Source organism: Acomys minous (genome assembly GCF_964271855.1).
Source record: "Acomys minous genome assembly, chromosome: 3".
NCBI lineage: Eukaryota > Metazoa > Chordata > Mammalia > Rodentia > Muridae > Acomys > Acomys minous.
Genome location: NC_140485.1, coordinates 130923567 through 130940417, shown reverse-complemented (window position 1 = coordinate 130940417; position 16851 = coordinate 130923567). Strand labels below are relative to the sequence as shown.

Below are 16851 nucleotides of genomic sequence, written 5' to 3'. Positions count from 1 at the left end.
CTGTTTGGAGCCTGGTCATTTTTAGCCGATTCTTGCTAATTCTGAGCATTTATTTGATGATTGTTAATATTTCTCACTACCCTTGCAAAACAGATGAATTACTTATTCAACGTGAATGAGTTTGCACTATGGTCATGAGTTGTGTAAACTCCCATAATGTTCTCCACTGTCAACACCCTTAGGATATACATTTACACTTTCAGGTGGTTGCAGATGTGTCCAACGTTGTAGCAACAAACAACTTTTGCAAAACCTAAATATAAACCATTTAATTTCTCAGATGTGAATGAACAGTTTGCTTACACTTTGTTTCAATGTAAAATCTTGACTTGAAATAAAGTGATACTGATTGGGAAAAAAAAAAAAAGCCACAGTCCTATCTCAGGTCTTGACTCCCCTCCCAGGCCCTTTTTCTTTTGACCTTCTTCTTCAAGATCTCGTTTAACTAGCTCCAAACTCTGCTCCAGCCTTTTGCTCATTCTGAAATTCTTCTCTGTGCTGAAGTTAAGAATCTCGCTTAACCGGGGCCGAGCTCCCTAAAGGCTGAGGGACTCCTGAGGACCTCGGGTACAGTAGTAACACTGTGTCCACCAGTGGCAAGGGCTTGCCAGTCCAAGCTAATGAGGCTGGTGAGTCAGGCGGGACCCTGGGAAAACAAGAACAGGGCGGAAAGTTGAATTAGCCCTAAAGGAGCACCAGCTGGGAGCAGGGTGGGCCTCTGGGCCCTCTGGGTTTTTCTTCTGGCTGCCAAACTCACCCCAGCCTTCTCCGATGGCCATGACTCAGCCCCAGAGATTATTTTTAGTGAGTGTGGACTGTAGATAGAGCTTTCAGAACTTTAAGCATTTTCGCTGCAATTGTGGTATTTTAAAACCTACCCTACTCAATTCCCACTCGGCTAAAGGTGACTCTTCCCTAGTGGAATGAATAGGAGCGATAGGATTATGCAAAGGTCCCCACCGTAAGTGATTAAAGTAATTAGTCTGGTTCGGTGATATCACTTGTCTCTCTTCTGAAGGTGAATTATGACATTTTGCTAAGGAGCTGCACACCCTGAGGAAGAACACAAAAAAAATTCCATTCATTGCTCCGCCCGGATGGGAGGGGCCACAGGCTATAAGTGACTTCAGTGGGAGGGGCCAGCTTTATTCTTCTCCTCCTGCTTCTGTTAATGAAGGTTCCCCAGGGCAGGTAAGTTCTGGGAAGGAACCTCCGAGGTCCTGGGAGGACCTGGGCACACAGTCGCATCCTCTGTGCGCTGCAGGAGTTGCATAGAAAAGAACCATCGAGGTAGGCAAGAAAGGGGCCAAAGCCCCAGGGACTCTGGAGGGACACACAGACTCCACAAAGAGTTCTAGGAAAAGATAGGGCTAAAGACAGAGAAAGCGGGCACAGCAAAGTGGAAAAAGCTCGAATTCACAGCCACGTTTCTGGAGAAACTGAGGTCAACGCACTAATTACTTAGGCTACCTCTCCTCTCTTGAAAGCGGCAAGCCTGCTGTCCCCTCGGTTTTTGGAATGTGGAGCCAGAAGCGTGCCCTGGACTTCTTGGTATTCTGCTGGGCTGTCCGTGCCCCCACAGGTGAGCTCCTGGGATCTGACTGGGGAATGAGGGACAGAGAGGGGCAGACATAGGCCATAGTGACTAGGAGAGGTGGTCCTCCCAGTGGGACACTCCTTGCCTTCCTCGGCCACCTACCACTTCTTCCGGCTACTTCTGGGTGTCAAGGCCACACCCTTCCAGGACTTGTAGAGGAGTTGAAGAGTAACAGAAATTAGTTACTGCAGAGTGGGAGACAAGGGCTAGAAGAAATGGGAGGTCAAGGTGGCAGATAGAAATCACAGAGTGCTGTGGCGTGATGGGCACACGGTGTTCTCTCTCTAGGAAGCCAGCACAGTCTCCTGTACCCAGGCTTTGTGCCCTCTATAAACTATCTTCCTCAGTCTCCTACAATCCCTGGGCTCTTTGCTTTTGAACTTTACCAGCACATCAGAAGACCCAGGGCCTTGTCATCCATATCCACACGCTGCCCCTTTGTTTGTCAGGTTTGAGGCAGATTTCAGTCTGTCATGTTGAACTGGAAATCGCTGAGGAAACAGCCGTTGGCTGTCAATGTAAACAGTCACACAGGGGTTGGGAGGAATGCTCTACCGCAGCCAGCTTGGCCGATGCTGCTGTGTTTACTTTACTAAACATATGGACCAGTGTCCATTCTGTTCAACTCCTGCCTGGTTTCATATCTGTGGTTATGACAAAATGCCATAGCCCAAAACAACCTGGAGCGCAAGGCTTGACTTGGCGTACCATTCCAGGTTATGCTTCATTATTAAAGATAGTCAAGTAGGAACTTAAATCATCACATTTATAGTCAAGATCAGAGAGAGAGAGAGAGATAAAAGTACCCATGTTGCTCTCTTACTTGCTTAGGTCAGTTTGTCTTATGGAGTTCAGCATTCCCTACTTGGGAATGGTGCTGCCGGGGGGAAGGTGGGGCGGGGGGTGTTTTCACATCCAGTAGCTTCACTTAGACAGCCTTCCACAAACACGGCCACAGGTCAACCCAATAGAAATAATCCCCCTTGAGACTCCCCTCCCAGGTGATTTAAGGTTGTGTCAAGTAGAGTCATGTCACAGAGTTCATGGGATCTGAATTCTTCTTCTCTTGTACCTAGTCTTTCTCTTCCCACAGAACAAGGACTGCTGATACTAACAGTCCTGCTGGGTTTTAGTCTCAGCACTAGGGAGGCAGAGGCAGGTGGATCACTGTGAGTTTGAGGCCAGCCTGGTCTACAAAGCAAGTCCAGGATAGCCAAGGCTACAAAGAGAGACCCTGTCTCAAAATCTGAAACAACATACAAAGATATTTGCAGTCTAAAGTAAGGAATAGTTCGAAACTGCCTGTGAACTGATGATCATCAGTGGGCCTTCCCTCCTGCCGCGCATGTCTGTGTGTGGCCTTTAACGCTGCACTGGGATGACCGGTCCAGCCTTTAAATACAATAGAGGTGTTGAAATACCACGTCCTAATTTTGTGTGTGGAGGGGTGGAGGGTGGAAAAATAATTTGGGAAGACATGCCATGGAGGAAACTGACCCCTTGAGAAAGCTCTACCTGAAATCTCTTTGCACTGTTGGTTGTCTAGAAAGGCAGGGAGACAGGATATAAAAATGCCTGTTGTACATTTTAATTGAGAGTAAACTGTGTTAGTATGAAACGAGACTAAATTTAACTGAGCCTCTCTGTGTATCAATTTCTCTACATAACCACACAGACTAAAAACAGGTACAAGGTAAATTTTCATAGTCACAATTTAATTATATCTTAAATTCCCTTCACTGTCAATTTCACTACTGACATTCTCAACCTGTCATTTGTAACAGAATAATATCAGAAGATTTTTTATGATTAATTAATACCACTGTATTTTTAAAAGTATATTTACTTTTTCTTACGAGGGGTAAAAATTTGGAACAGATTATAAAAATTGTGTTGTCCTGAATAATACTTAGATGTCTATATATAAATGCTTACTTTAAAAAAAAAACTATCAGGATGGTATTGTCCAGCTACGCTCTCATATGTATCTTGAAGATCTTCTTAAATCAGCACTTGCAATCACTTTTCATAAACATCACATTACATGTCATCCTATAACTGTGTCCCAATACGCAGTCTGTCCTGTGTGGTTCTCCTCCTCCCTGGGAGGCTGTTGGCCACCAGCCCACAAAGGTAGGAGGAGCAGAAGGTGAGACTCAGAGCTTGGGAGGCCATGAGCAAGACAGAGAATGACCACTCTGGGAACCACTTCATGGAGATAGTTCAACTTTAATTGAAGAGAACAAAGGCCAGATACCCCTTGAGGAGTGAATGGGGGCCTCCCAGGATGGACTTATGTAATCAGTTGGAACTAGGCACTTTAAGGATGTTTGATATGCATTTGGCAGCATGCTCCTCTCATATGAATGTGAACATAGTACTTAATTATCCTATAGGTGCAAGGAGGGGAGAGCTAGCAAGGGGCTGTGTCAAGGGACATATATCAAATGTGGTTAGGGGCATCTGTGTCTAAAGACAGTCTCTAGATGGAGTCAGGCAAAAAGCCAGAGGCCCTGCTGGGGAGAGGGAGTCCCGCACCTAAGGCGAGCTCAGAATGGCTCTGAGCTCTGTCTTAGTGAGGCTTCTATGCAGTGGGTTCCTTAATCCTTCTCTAGCCATTCTATAACCTAGACACATACATCACACGCACACACACTCACACACCACATGTATGCACATCCACCATATGTATTCACACACAAATTACATATATGCCCACACATATCCCATATATAAACAATCACACATCCCATACATGCACACAAACACACACAATACATACACACACATCTTATATATGCACACATACACCACATATAGGCACACATGCCATACATGCACAGAAACACACACCACATACACACACACACACACACACACACACACACACACACACACACACACACACGGTATGATATGTAATAAAAGATCTGACAACTGCCAGGCAGTGGTATCAAATGCTTTTAATCCCTGCACTCAGGATGCAGAGGAATGTGGATTTCTGAGTTCAAGGACAGCCTGGTCTATATAGTAAGCTCAAGGACAGCCAAGGCCACACTGAGAAAACCTGTCTTGAAGAAACAAAAACAAATACAAATACAAAAAACAAATAAACAACAACAAAAACCGTGAGAGTTTAAACTAGTAATCAGCATTAAAGTAAAGAACCCATACTTACCAGTGGCCATTTATCAAAAATAATTCGAAGTCCTTGGCAAACTGAAGCCAATAAAACTGATGTAGATTGTGAATTCATTAGTATTCAGTAAATACTGATATTATAGAGGACACAAACATCTCCACCTACTTCTGACATAGCACGCTAACGGCAGGATTCCACTTGTTAGAGGAATCAAATGAGTAAACAGGCATTTGGCAAAGAAACTGGAAAAACACAAAATTTTTCCAATAAAACTAAACTATTTGGTGGTGTAAATAAAGGTCATCAACCCTGCCAAAGTCTTGTGAACAGACACCAAGCTTGATCTATTGGCCATGACCTACCTCACACCACAGTGTGAACTTCCTTCCCCACTGTCTCACCCACAAAACGCCTTTTACCTTCTAGTCCACCCAGTGGCAGTCTGTGTTCATGCCTGAAGACTCCTCAGCTAGTCAGGGACTGGAACACCTGACAATGGACCTGGGTGGGGACCTATGGAAGCTTCTGCCCTTGCTCCCAGGCCCCTGTAGTCTACCTCCTGGGTAGGTGCATCAGGTAATGGTGTCCATGAGGCAGGAGCGGGCTCTTTTGTTCTGTAGATTGTAGACACTAAATTTGTTTCAATTTGTCCTCTCTCTCTTTGTCTCTCTCTCTCTCTCTCTCTCTCTCTCTCTCTCTCTCTCTCTCTCTCTCTCTCTCTCTCCATCAAATACTTAATTCTATATTTGGTGTGACAGCAGCAGAAGGCAATAAACTGCTGAATTAGACAGCAGGTTTGTCCTTTAAGCCAGATTAGGGTATAGTCCATGTACCAGTGTTGGTGCCCATCTCCCAGAATGTCTTCAAAATTCCTATGAAGGATGCAGGTTTTCCAGGCAGCAGTGACTTCTATGCTGCCTGTGACTGCTGGGTCAGCTGGAAATGACAGGAGGAGGTCCTGGGTTCAAGGCCTCTTGTTCTCTCCATTGTTGTCCATGGATTCCTTCTGTCCCAAGGAACATAGGGGACACTCCTGAAGCCTGAGGTGCTTGCAGAGGGAGAAGTGGCAGCTGACTTGAGAAGAGACCCCAGGCACTTCCTCTAGATGAGATAAGATTTCCACTACTCTCCTGAGAACAGGAGATGCTCTGTCAGACAAGAGTCTTGTCTCTCCCTGCTAGGGAGCTCTCAGCACACAGTGATTTGCTGTGACCCTGCAGCAATGTGTCACTTCTGGATACTTTGTCTGACTGCGGCCTGTCCACCTAACCACCTAGAGGGAAAGTGCTCACCTCATGAGTCTCCCTGAGGCCTGATGCTCTTTCTGATAGCCCAGGACCTGAGGTCACTCTCTCCCAGGGCCCAGCACCATGCCAGGAGCCACTTTGAAATGTAGTGCATTTTCCCTACCGCAGGAAAGCATGGCAGCAGGCAGGCATGGTGCCTGGAGCAGCGACTTGAAAGTCCACATATTTTGAATTTAGCTTTGTTTGGTTTAGTTTGGTCTGGTTTTGAGACAAGTTCTCACTATATAGTTCCAGTTGTCCTAGTGTCCACTCTGTAGAACAGGCTGGTCTCAGGCTCACAAAGATATGCCTGCCTCTGCCTCTTACGTGTTGGGATTACAGCCATGTGATACCATGCCCAGCTAAGAGCCCACATCTTAAACCTGAACAAAGGTCCAGAGATGAAGAAATGAGAACGGCTTTCAAAGCCACACCCTCAGTGATGTACTTCCTCAAGGGAGGCCACACCTAGTAAACCTATCCAAACAGCTGTGACCAACGAGGGACTAAGTATTCAGGCACCTGAGCCTATGGAGGACCACCTCATTTAAACCACCACAGCAGACATCCACAGTAGCATCTGGCGGTTCACTCCTGAGTGACAGGGCAGGGATGGAGGAGACAGAGAGAAGCACTGCACTTGCTGAGGAGATGAGTGGTCCTTCCTTGTTGGGAACTCGTCTGTGGGTCTGTCTTTGAGGAGTTTACTTTTAAAGGTTTTTTAGATTTCTATTAATGCATATGAGTGTTTGACTGCATGTATGTATGTGCACCACATATGTGCCTAATGACCTTGGAGCCCAAAAAAGGGCATCAGACCCCCTAGAAGTGAAGATACAGGCAATGATGAACCACCATGTGTGGTTGCTGAGAACCAAACCTGGATCTTCTGCAAGAGCCACAAGAGCCTGCACTCACTGTGCCGCCTCTCTCATCCTAATGGTTCAGTTTAAATACTGGGCACAGGAGCCTGGGGCTTTCATGGGACAGAAGCTTTCAGCTTCTTGGTCATCTGTTTTGTCTTTAATTATTATATCCAGCCACATCTGGTTTGACTAAACATCTATCTATATTTAGGATCATCCCTGAGCATCTCACAAGATGACACCCTTCTCTCTGGGCATGCTGAACCTGCTTCTCCACAAAAGTGTTCCAGCATCCCACAGAACTGCATGGACTCTCTACCCTCCCCCGGAAATGTTTGCTGTTCCTTCTACCCCAGTACGTGCATATCTCAGATTTTTCATCACCGCTCTTCTATTACAGGACATAATATCCTAGAGCTTCTGCATCTTGTAGTGTGGGTCATCCTTTGAGCGGTTCCAGGAAGCCACCCTGGAACACTGCATTATGTCCAGGGGACCTGACATTGGCTGTTCTAGTTTCATTCTGTTGCTGGGATAAAACATTCAGGCCAAATGCAACGGAAGGGAGAAACTGATGTATTAGACTTCTACTGCTACGTCATAGTCTGCCACTGCGGGGAGCCAGGACAGGAAGTCAGAGGCAGCCTAATTGCTGTTCCACACAGTATTACATATGACCAAGGACCTTGCTTCACCTGCACCTAAGCAGGAGAGGCTTAGCAGTAACCATGGAGGATGCTACTTGCTGTCTGGCTCACTAGCTCAGGCATAGCTAGATTTCTTATCCAGCCAGAGACCAGCTGCCTAGGGAATGGTAATGCCCACAGTAGGCTAGGTATTCTTACACCATTAACTCTCAAAACAGTCCCTCAATAGAGACTTCCTTCTTAGGTAACTCTAGGCTGTGTGAAACTGACAGTTACCACTAACCAGCAGCAGTTTCAAGTCTATGATCTGAGCGTACAGACCAGTAAAAACTGTCTCTCTCCATGAAACCTGTGTTCCAGCCTAACCCTGCTCCACTATGGCCCAGCATCCTCATACACTGTGGCCCAGCATCCTCACACACTATGGCCCAGCATCCTTCCACACTATGGCCCAGCATCCTCACACACTATGGCCCAGCATCCTCACACACTATGGCCCAGCATCCTCACACACTATGGCCCAGCATCCTCCCACACTATGGCCCAGCATCCTCACACACTATGGCCCAGCATCCTCACACACTATGGCCCAGCATCCTCCCACACTATGGCCCAGCATCCTCACACACTATGGCCCAGCATCCTCACACACTGTGGCCCAGCATCCTCACACACTATGGCCCAGCATTCTCACACACTATGGCCCAGCATCCTCACACACTATGGCCTAGCATCCTCACACACTATGGCCCAGCATCCTCATACACCATCCTGCCTCCACACAGTCTACATGGACAGCTTCTGGAGATTTTACAGAATGGATAGATCCAGAAAAAAAGATCCTGAACTTTTCCTGCCGTAATTGACAGGGCCTACCCCTAGCAAGGGCACGTGATAACAGATGAAAGAATTGTCCTGGTAGAGAGCAAGGGTTGGGCACACCTTGACCTGCACCTTCCAGTAGGAAAGAATGGCTCTCTCTCCCCTAACCTCACTGCATGTTTCCTTCACAGAGGCTGTCTCTCTTTGCTGCAGCTTCACTATTGGCAGGTCAGAACAGCAGAAGAATGAAGTCCAAGATGATGCCACTGATGTTCTGGGGAAGGGAATGAATACCACAAATATCTATGAAGAGTATGGTGACACTCTGAGAGATCTACTTGACCTGTTCAAAGAGCACACTTACACGATGCAGGAGTCTAAAGTAATTAAAGGTAAGTTTCAAATGGCCCCATAGGGCTGGGGATGTAGCATGCATGAGGCCCAAGGTTCAACCCCCCCACTGCTACAAAATGATTAAAAGAACATATCAGATGATCCCTTGAAGGAAAGAACAGGATTTGTGACAAGTTAGGGACATTCAACGTTTTCATGAAGAAAAAAAAAAAAAGAATCAGTGGTTATCCCACATAAGACATCCATTTGCAAGAGCAAAATGTGGTGGGTAGGGCAAGGTCAGAGGAAGGGAAGGGATGGGGGCAGGTAGGCAGACAGGATGTATCCAGGCCAGTGACTAATCTCTTTCCAATGGGCACAGATCCCTTCACTCTGAAGGCCATGATGTATTGCGAGTATACAAAAGATGGACATTTCAGCGCATCCTGGAACATTGCCCTGAATGGATCACAAATGGCCCACTTAGATTCAAACATTGGAAAGTGGACTGGTACCGGTTCTAGATTCAGTGGGATGGAAAACAGGGGTGTAACTGCCTCTTTAATCAAGACCTCAATGGGCGACTGCAGGACCTGGCTTGATGAACTCAAATTGGACTGGGAGAAAAAGCCTGAGCCTACAGGTAACTGGGAAGAGGGTGAGAAAGCTCTCTGCAGATGAAGTGTGTGTGTGTGTGTGTGTGTGTGTGTGTGTGTGTGTGTGTGTGTGTGTGTGTGGTGGGGGGGCAGATTTTATCACCATGAGTCTCCCATTAGTGGCCATTGTCCCTATCAGTCATCTCCTTTCTCCCCATCTCCTATCTTGTTAACTGTGTTTACACTGGTCGCTCCCCGTGGTTCTCTCTGGCTGTCACAGTCTGGGCATCCTTCTATTTCCTGGCCTGTCCTCATTCTAGAATCACTGTCCCCTTTCTTCTCACCAAGCTCCTTCTTCTTCCCTGCCATGACCTCCCATGTCAGCTCCTCTCCTGCCAGCGGGAAAGAGGAGGTCCCATCATCACCCTGCCTCCCCTACCATAGCTCCATAACTGTTTTGGGGACCAGGGCATCCCCACTCCCTTCTTCCTCAGGACCCTTACAAATAGTTGTTCATAGCAGAGCGGGTGGAAATCTGTGTGCTCCTGAGTTACCCAAGGACCCAGAATCTAAGGTGAGATCTCCTCAGATTTGAGGTCTGGTCAAAGACTCAACTTGTGTTTCCACTCCAGCCTGGCAGCCCACTACTGCAGCTGTGACCCAGCCTCAGTCCATGGCATTCATGCCCAACCCGTCTGTCCTGCTGATCTTCGCCTGCTTTCTTCTCGCATGTTTTCTGAGGTGGCCCCTTGGCATGGACAGACACTAAGGACACTGTTGGAAGAGGAATAAAGGACAGATGGACAAGGGATGCTGAAGAGGAGTGAATTCCTGGAGACCTGGTCTTGTCCCTCAGTTACTCTCCACTGGGCTCAGAGAAGCTTCTCTTTGCACTTTTGGAATCTGTATTGGAAGGAAGAATGAGTTCACAAGTGTTCCCTCTGACCTCCACATGGGCACTTTTGCACAAATGTATTAGCACTCACACATACACATGATACACACACACACACACACACACACACACACACACACACACACAGAGTGATAAAAAATAAAAACAATAATAAAATAAGGCTCCAAAAGCAGAGTATAATGTATAAAATTCATGACTGAAAAACTTTTTAATTTTTTTTTTTTTGAAGCAGTGTCTCACTTTGTAGGTGAGGCTGGCCTCAAACTCACAGATTGACCTGCCTCTGTCTCCTGAGTGCTGGGACCAAAGATGAGTGCCACCCTCACCCTCATAGTGTCACTCACAGTTGATCCTCCTGCCTCTGACTCTCCAGCATTAGGCTTAACTGTGTGTGCCACCATGCCATTGAATTTTAAGCTCTAGTTGTGTGCTAGTAAAGTATTAGAGCTTTAAAAATTACTATTTCATCCAAGTTAACTTGATAAACTTAGTGGCCTTGAGCAGACTGGCACTATTAAAGTGCCTGAGGCATCACTACAGGAAACCTGTTACAGCCAGTCACAGGAAATGGAAACCGAGGTGCTAGACTCATGTGTCGTCTGAGTCTATCCCTGGAAGCCCAATTGAGACACAGAGTCCAGAGTCAATGCAAATGCAAAGGTAGTTAATTCTAAGTAGGGTGAGACAAGAGCAGGAAATTCCAGGGGCAGGGTCGAGATGGAGACTAGTGGAGAATTTTTAACTCGCTCCTCTCAGTTTGCTGTTACTTTGTTTCCTCTCATTATCAGTCTACAATTTTTAACTTGGTTGCTGGGCTGACTACTCTGTTGTCATGATGGCTGAGTTCAGGCCACCTGGAGTCTTATATTTCCTTAGCTAATAGAACTCCATTTCCTCAGCTACACTATTTCCTTAGCCAATAATAAAACACTATTTCCTTAGCTAATAATATCACTGCTGAGTTCAGGCCATCTAGAATCTTACAGAGGACTAGTTGTTTAGTAAAAGTCACTGGTAACTATAACAGGGGCCCCCAGACCTTAGGACAGCTGACTCCATGATGGAAGTGCCACTCAGGCTGTAAAACTCAGCACATCTGCAGGACCACCTGCCAAAATGAAAACAAAGGCCTAATCCATCAAGGTCCACAGTGCTGGGAAAATCTCTAAATGCACTAACCTTGCTTTTTGGCTTCTGTAGCTCTGCTTCTGGCTAACTGTCTGTGCTTAACTGAATTATGTCAACCCAGAACATGTTTTTTTGTGCCTAAAACCTCTCCCTGAGAAAGGCCCCGTGCTACACTGGGATCTTGAGGACCCAGAATAGTTATCAGATAATAAAGAGTCTCCATTGGCTTAAACACCATGTGTGGTGGGGGAGGGGGATAGAGGAAAGGAAGAAGGGGAAACTTTGGTCAGGATGTAAATTAATTAAAGAATTCTTTTTAAATGACCATGTAGTCTTCTCTGGTGAATGCTCCAGAACAGGAGTGTCCATCCTCCATTTTCCTCACTACAGCTGCCTGATTGCTGACTTGGTGTCTTTAAAATGTCACCTGTCAGCCCTTAGTGCCACTGTGACTTGATGTGCCAAGGTAGGTTGGTACTCTTTGGGGGCCCCCCTTTCTCTGAGAAGAAGAAGGGGGGAGGGGGGAGGATAGGACTGAGAGGACAGAACAGAGGGGGCTGGGATCAGGCTGTGAAGCAATTAAACAAACGAACAAATGGGGCAAAGCCATCTTCCTATTCAGATATTTTTACACTTTCTTCATGTGATTGCTTTACACACGTTCAGGTTTATGCAAATGTCTGATGGTCTACATTATATGATTCTTATCTGAAAATTTCGGAGTATTCTTTTGTAATTAGTTTTCTTCACAAGCTTTGTTGGCGATGCCTCTATTCTATTTATGACTGAATAGTTGTAGTGCTCTCTTTGTTCTTAGTCAATAGGTATAAAGATCTAGCAAGTTCACGAAACTTTGAAAAGTTTAGTGTAGGGAGGGGAGAATGAGTAGGGAGGGATATTGTAGGGGGGCTGGGCCGCTGGGGCAAGAATTAGAACTACAGGGAGCAGGAAGGGGAGGGCAGGGTGGTGGGGAGGGGATCTGCAGGAGCAAATGAGTTCAGGGTTCCGATGGAGGGGGACCCCAGGAAGGGGGGGTCCGCTTGAGAGGGACACTGGTGGTGTGGCTGAAGCTAAGGGACTCGGGGCAGAAACTTAGGAGTGGAATTGAACATTGCCTGGGCCAGGGACTGGCCTTAAGTTGCACAATTCCCATTCTAGCTGCAGGCTGCAGCGCCACCTACTGGAGATAAAGACTTTTGAGAATTCTATAGTTCACCCTTGAAAACACTCCCCGCCCCTCCCCCCCCAAACAGGGTCTCAATATGTACACCAGGCTGGACTTGAACTCACAGAGATCCTCCAGCATTAGACGTAAAGGTCTGTGCAACCATGCCTGACTCTCATTGGGTTTTAAGCTCTAATGGTGTGCTAGTAAAGTACGGGAGCTTCCAAATTGACTATTTCGCCCTAATTAATTTGTACAACTTAGTGGCGTTAAGCAGACTGGCACTATTAAAGTGTCTGAGGCATCACTACAGGACACCTGCAACAACTAAACACAAGAAAAGGAAACTGAGGAGTAGTTGTTTAGTAGAAGTCACTGGTAACTACAACAGGGCCCCCAGACCTTAGCACAGCTGACTCCATGATGCCATGATGGAAGTGCCACTCAGGCTGTAAAACTCAGCACAACTGCAGGACCACCTGCCAAAATGAAAACAAAGGCCTAATCCATCAAGGTCCATAGTGCTGCAAAAGTCTCTAAATGCACTAGCCTTGCTTTTTGGCTTCTGTGGCTTTGCTTCTGTCTAACTGTCCGTGTTTAACTGAACTATGTCAACCCAGAACATGGTTTTTGGTGCTTAAAACCTTTCCCTGAGAAAGACTCCATGCTACACTGGGATCCTAAGCACCTAGGGTAGTCACCAGCTAATAAACACTCTCTATTGGCTTAAAGCCATGTGGGAACAGTCTTGTCTGGTGGATCTCCCAAAGCCGTAATGCCCACCCTCCTTTTTCCTTACTGGAAGCTGTCTTTTTGCTGAATTGGTGTCTTTAATATATCACATTTCCATTCAGATGCTTTTAAACTTTCTTCATGTTGTTGGAAAAAAGCAAAAGAAATTAGTTCTAAAGTCTGCCATTTTGTTTTCAAACTCCATTTACTTGTAGGGGGGGAAACTAAATTCAAGGTCCCAGGTCCTAGGGGAGCTAGGGACTTCCCAATCGTTGGACAGTTTCTGTTGGGAGGAGACAGTTGTCTCAAGGACAACTTCTCCATCTTGCTGGTGCGGTTAAACTAAGTTCACATTCCCTTGCCAGGAACCAACTCTTATCTTGACTGATAGAAAAACAACAATAACTTGGTGCAGGTGTTTATGATTTTCAGGCTTAAATACTCTGTGATATTCTGGCTGGGTGTTGCAGTTCAGTTCCCTAGTCTATTCTGCAGCCCTGACTGATCAGTAGCAGCCTGATTACAATAAGTTTTATCATTTGCATTGAGCTGGTGTTTGAGTTATGTTGGATTTAAGCAGATCTCATAATAATGTGATTGCTTTACAGATATTCAGATCGAACTAGGGTCATCCTTTCCCACTGATGCCAAATAAGGTACCCAGTTAGGGGAACTGCATCCAAAGGGAGGCATAAGAGTCAGAGATAGCCCCTGTTCCAGTTGCTAGGGGAATCCACATGAAGACCACTGCACATCTGCTACATATGTGCAAAAGGCCTAGTACCAGTCCAGTCATGGTCTTTGATTGGTGGTTCAGTCTCTGTGAGACCCCATGGGTCCAGGTTAATTAACTCTGTAGGTCTTGTTGAGGAGTCCTTGACCCTTCCTGTTCCCTCAATCATTTGCCCAACTCTTCCATAGGACTCCCTCTAGAAGCCTTTCAGAACTAATTTAATTGGGGTTCTTATACTTCTACATCCCTTCCACCAAGCCCCCAACACTAGGTAGGAGAGAAGGAAGGTCAGTGGGGAGAAAGGTCATAGACCTCTTTATTTCTTCTGGCTGTTTAGGGTCATCAGCTTCTTTGGAACAATACCAATCTCAGTTGTCAGAATATCCAGCAGGCCAGGTAACCAGCAGCCTTCCTCTTTCTCCATCCATCTTCTCAAAGTGTAGTTGAAATGTCCTCCTCTCTGTCGCAGCCTTTTCTCCTCTCCCTGGGCTCTAGTATTTATACCCTCTCCAAGTCCTCAGAATCCAGTTAACTACAGCTGTCAAAGACCATGCCCCTCTCCAAGCTGTGGACAAACTCAAGGCAACCCCATACCTCACACTTGGGATTAAAGCAAAAACATATTTACATAACATAACTGAGTTTTTAAAGTTGCCAAAACTTTCCTATGGAGGCCACTCATTTTCAGACCATCACATTTCACCCCCTGACCCCCATAGGCTTGTAGCCATATCATAATGCAAAAATGCATTCAGTCCAACTTCAGAAGCCCCTATTGACTATCACACTCTCAACCCCTTTTAAAGGCCCAAAATTGGGCTAGAGAGATGGCTCAGAGGTTAAGAGCACTGATTGCTCTTCCTGAGGTCCTGAGTTCAATTCCCAGCAACCACATGCTGGCTCACAACCATCTAATGTGATCTAATGCCTTTTTCTGGCTTACAGGTGTACATGCAGATAGAGATTCATATATGATAAATAAATAAATAAATAAATAAATACCCAAAGTTCAAAGTTTCTTTTGAGACTCAAGGCAAGACTCTTAACTGTTACCCCTGTGGGGCTCCAGGACCGTGGCTCCAGAGGAATTGGCATGGGACTAGTGAGATGGAGCATGTTCAAACCCCAGAAATCTTAAAAGTTGAAGTTTAAATCTCATCCTGAGAACAGAAGGTGTGGGGCGAATCTCTCTCCTTGTTTCCTTGCCTACCCCAGTAACAAGTGACAACCCCAAGGTGGCTACAGGTGATGAGTCACATAAGCTGTCATCTCTGATCCTCCCCATGCAAACAGGGCATTGATAGCACCTTAGATCCAACAATCAAACACTTTAACCCCCTTAAGCCCCTCCCACTGCCCGAGGTTTTATGAGTCCCTGATTCACGTGAAATAAACCAGTGAGCATCATCTACTTAGACAGGCTGATAACTCACTTTGGGAACAAAAGGCTCCTCTTCTCCCTGAAGAATTCATCACTGGAATCCTGGGCTTGACTGCAGGGTAGGCAGTTGCTACAAAACCACCACCCTCACTGCTTCTCCTAATCACCAGCGAGTCAGGCCAGATTGCTTCTGCCATCTTTTATGCCCCCATGCTTGCTGCAGTGCTGCTCTGCAGGATGCCATTCCTCACTTCCCCAGTCAGTCGCTGACTCATCCAAGTTAGGCCAGTGCCTGACACAGTCTCCAAGCCCTGAATTCCTCCTGCAGTCACAGGCCCCTGACAACAATGTCGTAATTCAGACAATATGCCATCCGTTGCCTCACCTAACAGGCTGAAATGTTACATCAAAAGGAACTCCCTGGCATAGGGGACAAATGGGTTCCTACAATGCCAACTGACACACCCAAAATGGGCCCTTAGTCCTACTCACCACGGTTATGCTTTATGCTCATTGCACACATGATAAACTTCATTTCATGCTTCATTCAAATTAAGAGCGTATTAACACAGTCAAACACGATATTAAAGATAGTATCCCTTATATAAAGGACAGGAGATATGACATTAAAGATTTGATTCAGGAACATAAGAACAGGGGGGGGATGAAGAGACCATGTTAAAAAGCTGTCAGACTCCATTTGTTAGAAACAACCTAACTCCAGCCCTAAGACCAACTCTGGGAAAATTCCTTAGAAAAGGTCAAGCTGACCACAAGACTGGATATGTTTATGACCAATAGACCTATCCTATGGTCTAATTAATCAGCAAAACTCCCCAACCATAAGCCCAGTTGCCTCCACTTTCAAGGTCAACTAGAACTGTTTGTTAGCAAAATAAATAAGTCAGAGCTGACCACCCTGTCTCACCACCTGCCCCCCTGTATGAACTTGTTGCAGTTTTCACCTTTAAATGTGCAATGCAACTTCCCCTTAAGGATGCGGTTCAGATCCCAAACTGGCTGCTTACCCGAGCTCAGAAAATAACAATTTCATTTTAAGTTTCTTTCTCTGAAGTGAGTTTTCTTGGCTTTCACCCAGAACCCAACAAAGTCCTAGCTAGAGTAATTGCCCAAGAAAAATAAATGATATGGTTCTAGACTGGAAATGAAGGGGTTAAAGAGTCCCTACTTGCATATGGCATGAGAGTATACTTAGAAAACACTGAAGAGTCTAGCAAAGTGAAATTAGGGGTAATAAATCAAGTGTAAAGTTGTAAAATCAGCAAAGAAAAACCATATATATATATAGAGAGAGAGAGAGAGAGAATGCAAAATATGCTCTGAAAATTAAATTAAGAGAACCGCTTCATTGTCAGTAGCATCAAAAAGAATTAAATACTTACAAATAATGAGACAAAGGAGTAAAAGTCTAGGTATGGAAAACTGCCCACAGAACAAAGAAATTGAAGGAGACACATCTGGTGTTCGCTGTTTGGAAGAAATAGTG

The 16851-nt window shown here is 45.7% G+C and overlaps 1 protein-coding gene across 1 annotated transcript; it reads left to right on the top strand.

Annotated features, from left to right (window-relative positions):
• Positions 1-1134: 1134 nt before the first annotated feature.
• On the top strand, positions 1135-10350 carry LOC311594259 (UL16-binding protein 1-like). Its single transcript, XM_084775848.1, has 6 exons — positions 1135-1191; positions 1488-1582; positions 7103-7246; positions 8552-8752; positions 9076-9336; positions 9922-10350. The coding sequence occupies exons 1-6, from the start codon at positions 1172-1174 to the stop codon at positions 10056-10058; spliced, it is 858 nt and encodes a 285-aa protein (XP_084631974.1). The 5' UTR covers positions 1135-1171; the 3' UTR covers positions 10059-10350.
• The last annotated feature ends 6501 nt before the right edge of the window (positions 10351-16851 follow it).

Coding starts and splice junctions, on each gene's coding strand:
- LOC311594259 (XM_084775848.1), top strand. CDS start 1,172: ATGAAGGTTCCCCAGGGCAG. Junction 1,192..1,487: donor ATGAAGGTTCCCCAGGGCAG/GTAAGTTCTGGG, acceptor CTCTCTTGAAAG/CGGCAAGCCTGCTGTCCCCT. Junction 8,753..9,075: donor GGAGTCTAAAGTAATTAAAG/GTAAGTTTCAAA, acceptor CAATGGGCACAG/ATCCCTTCACTCTGAAGGCC.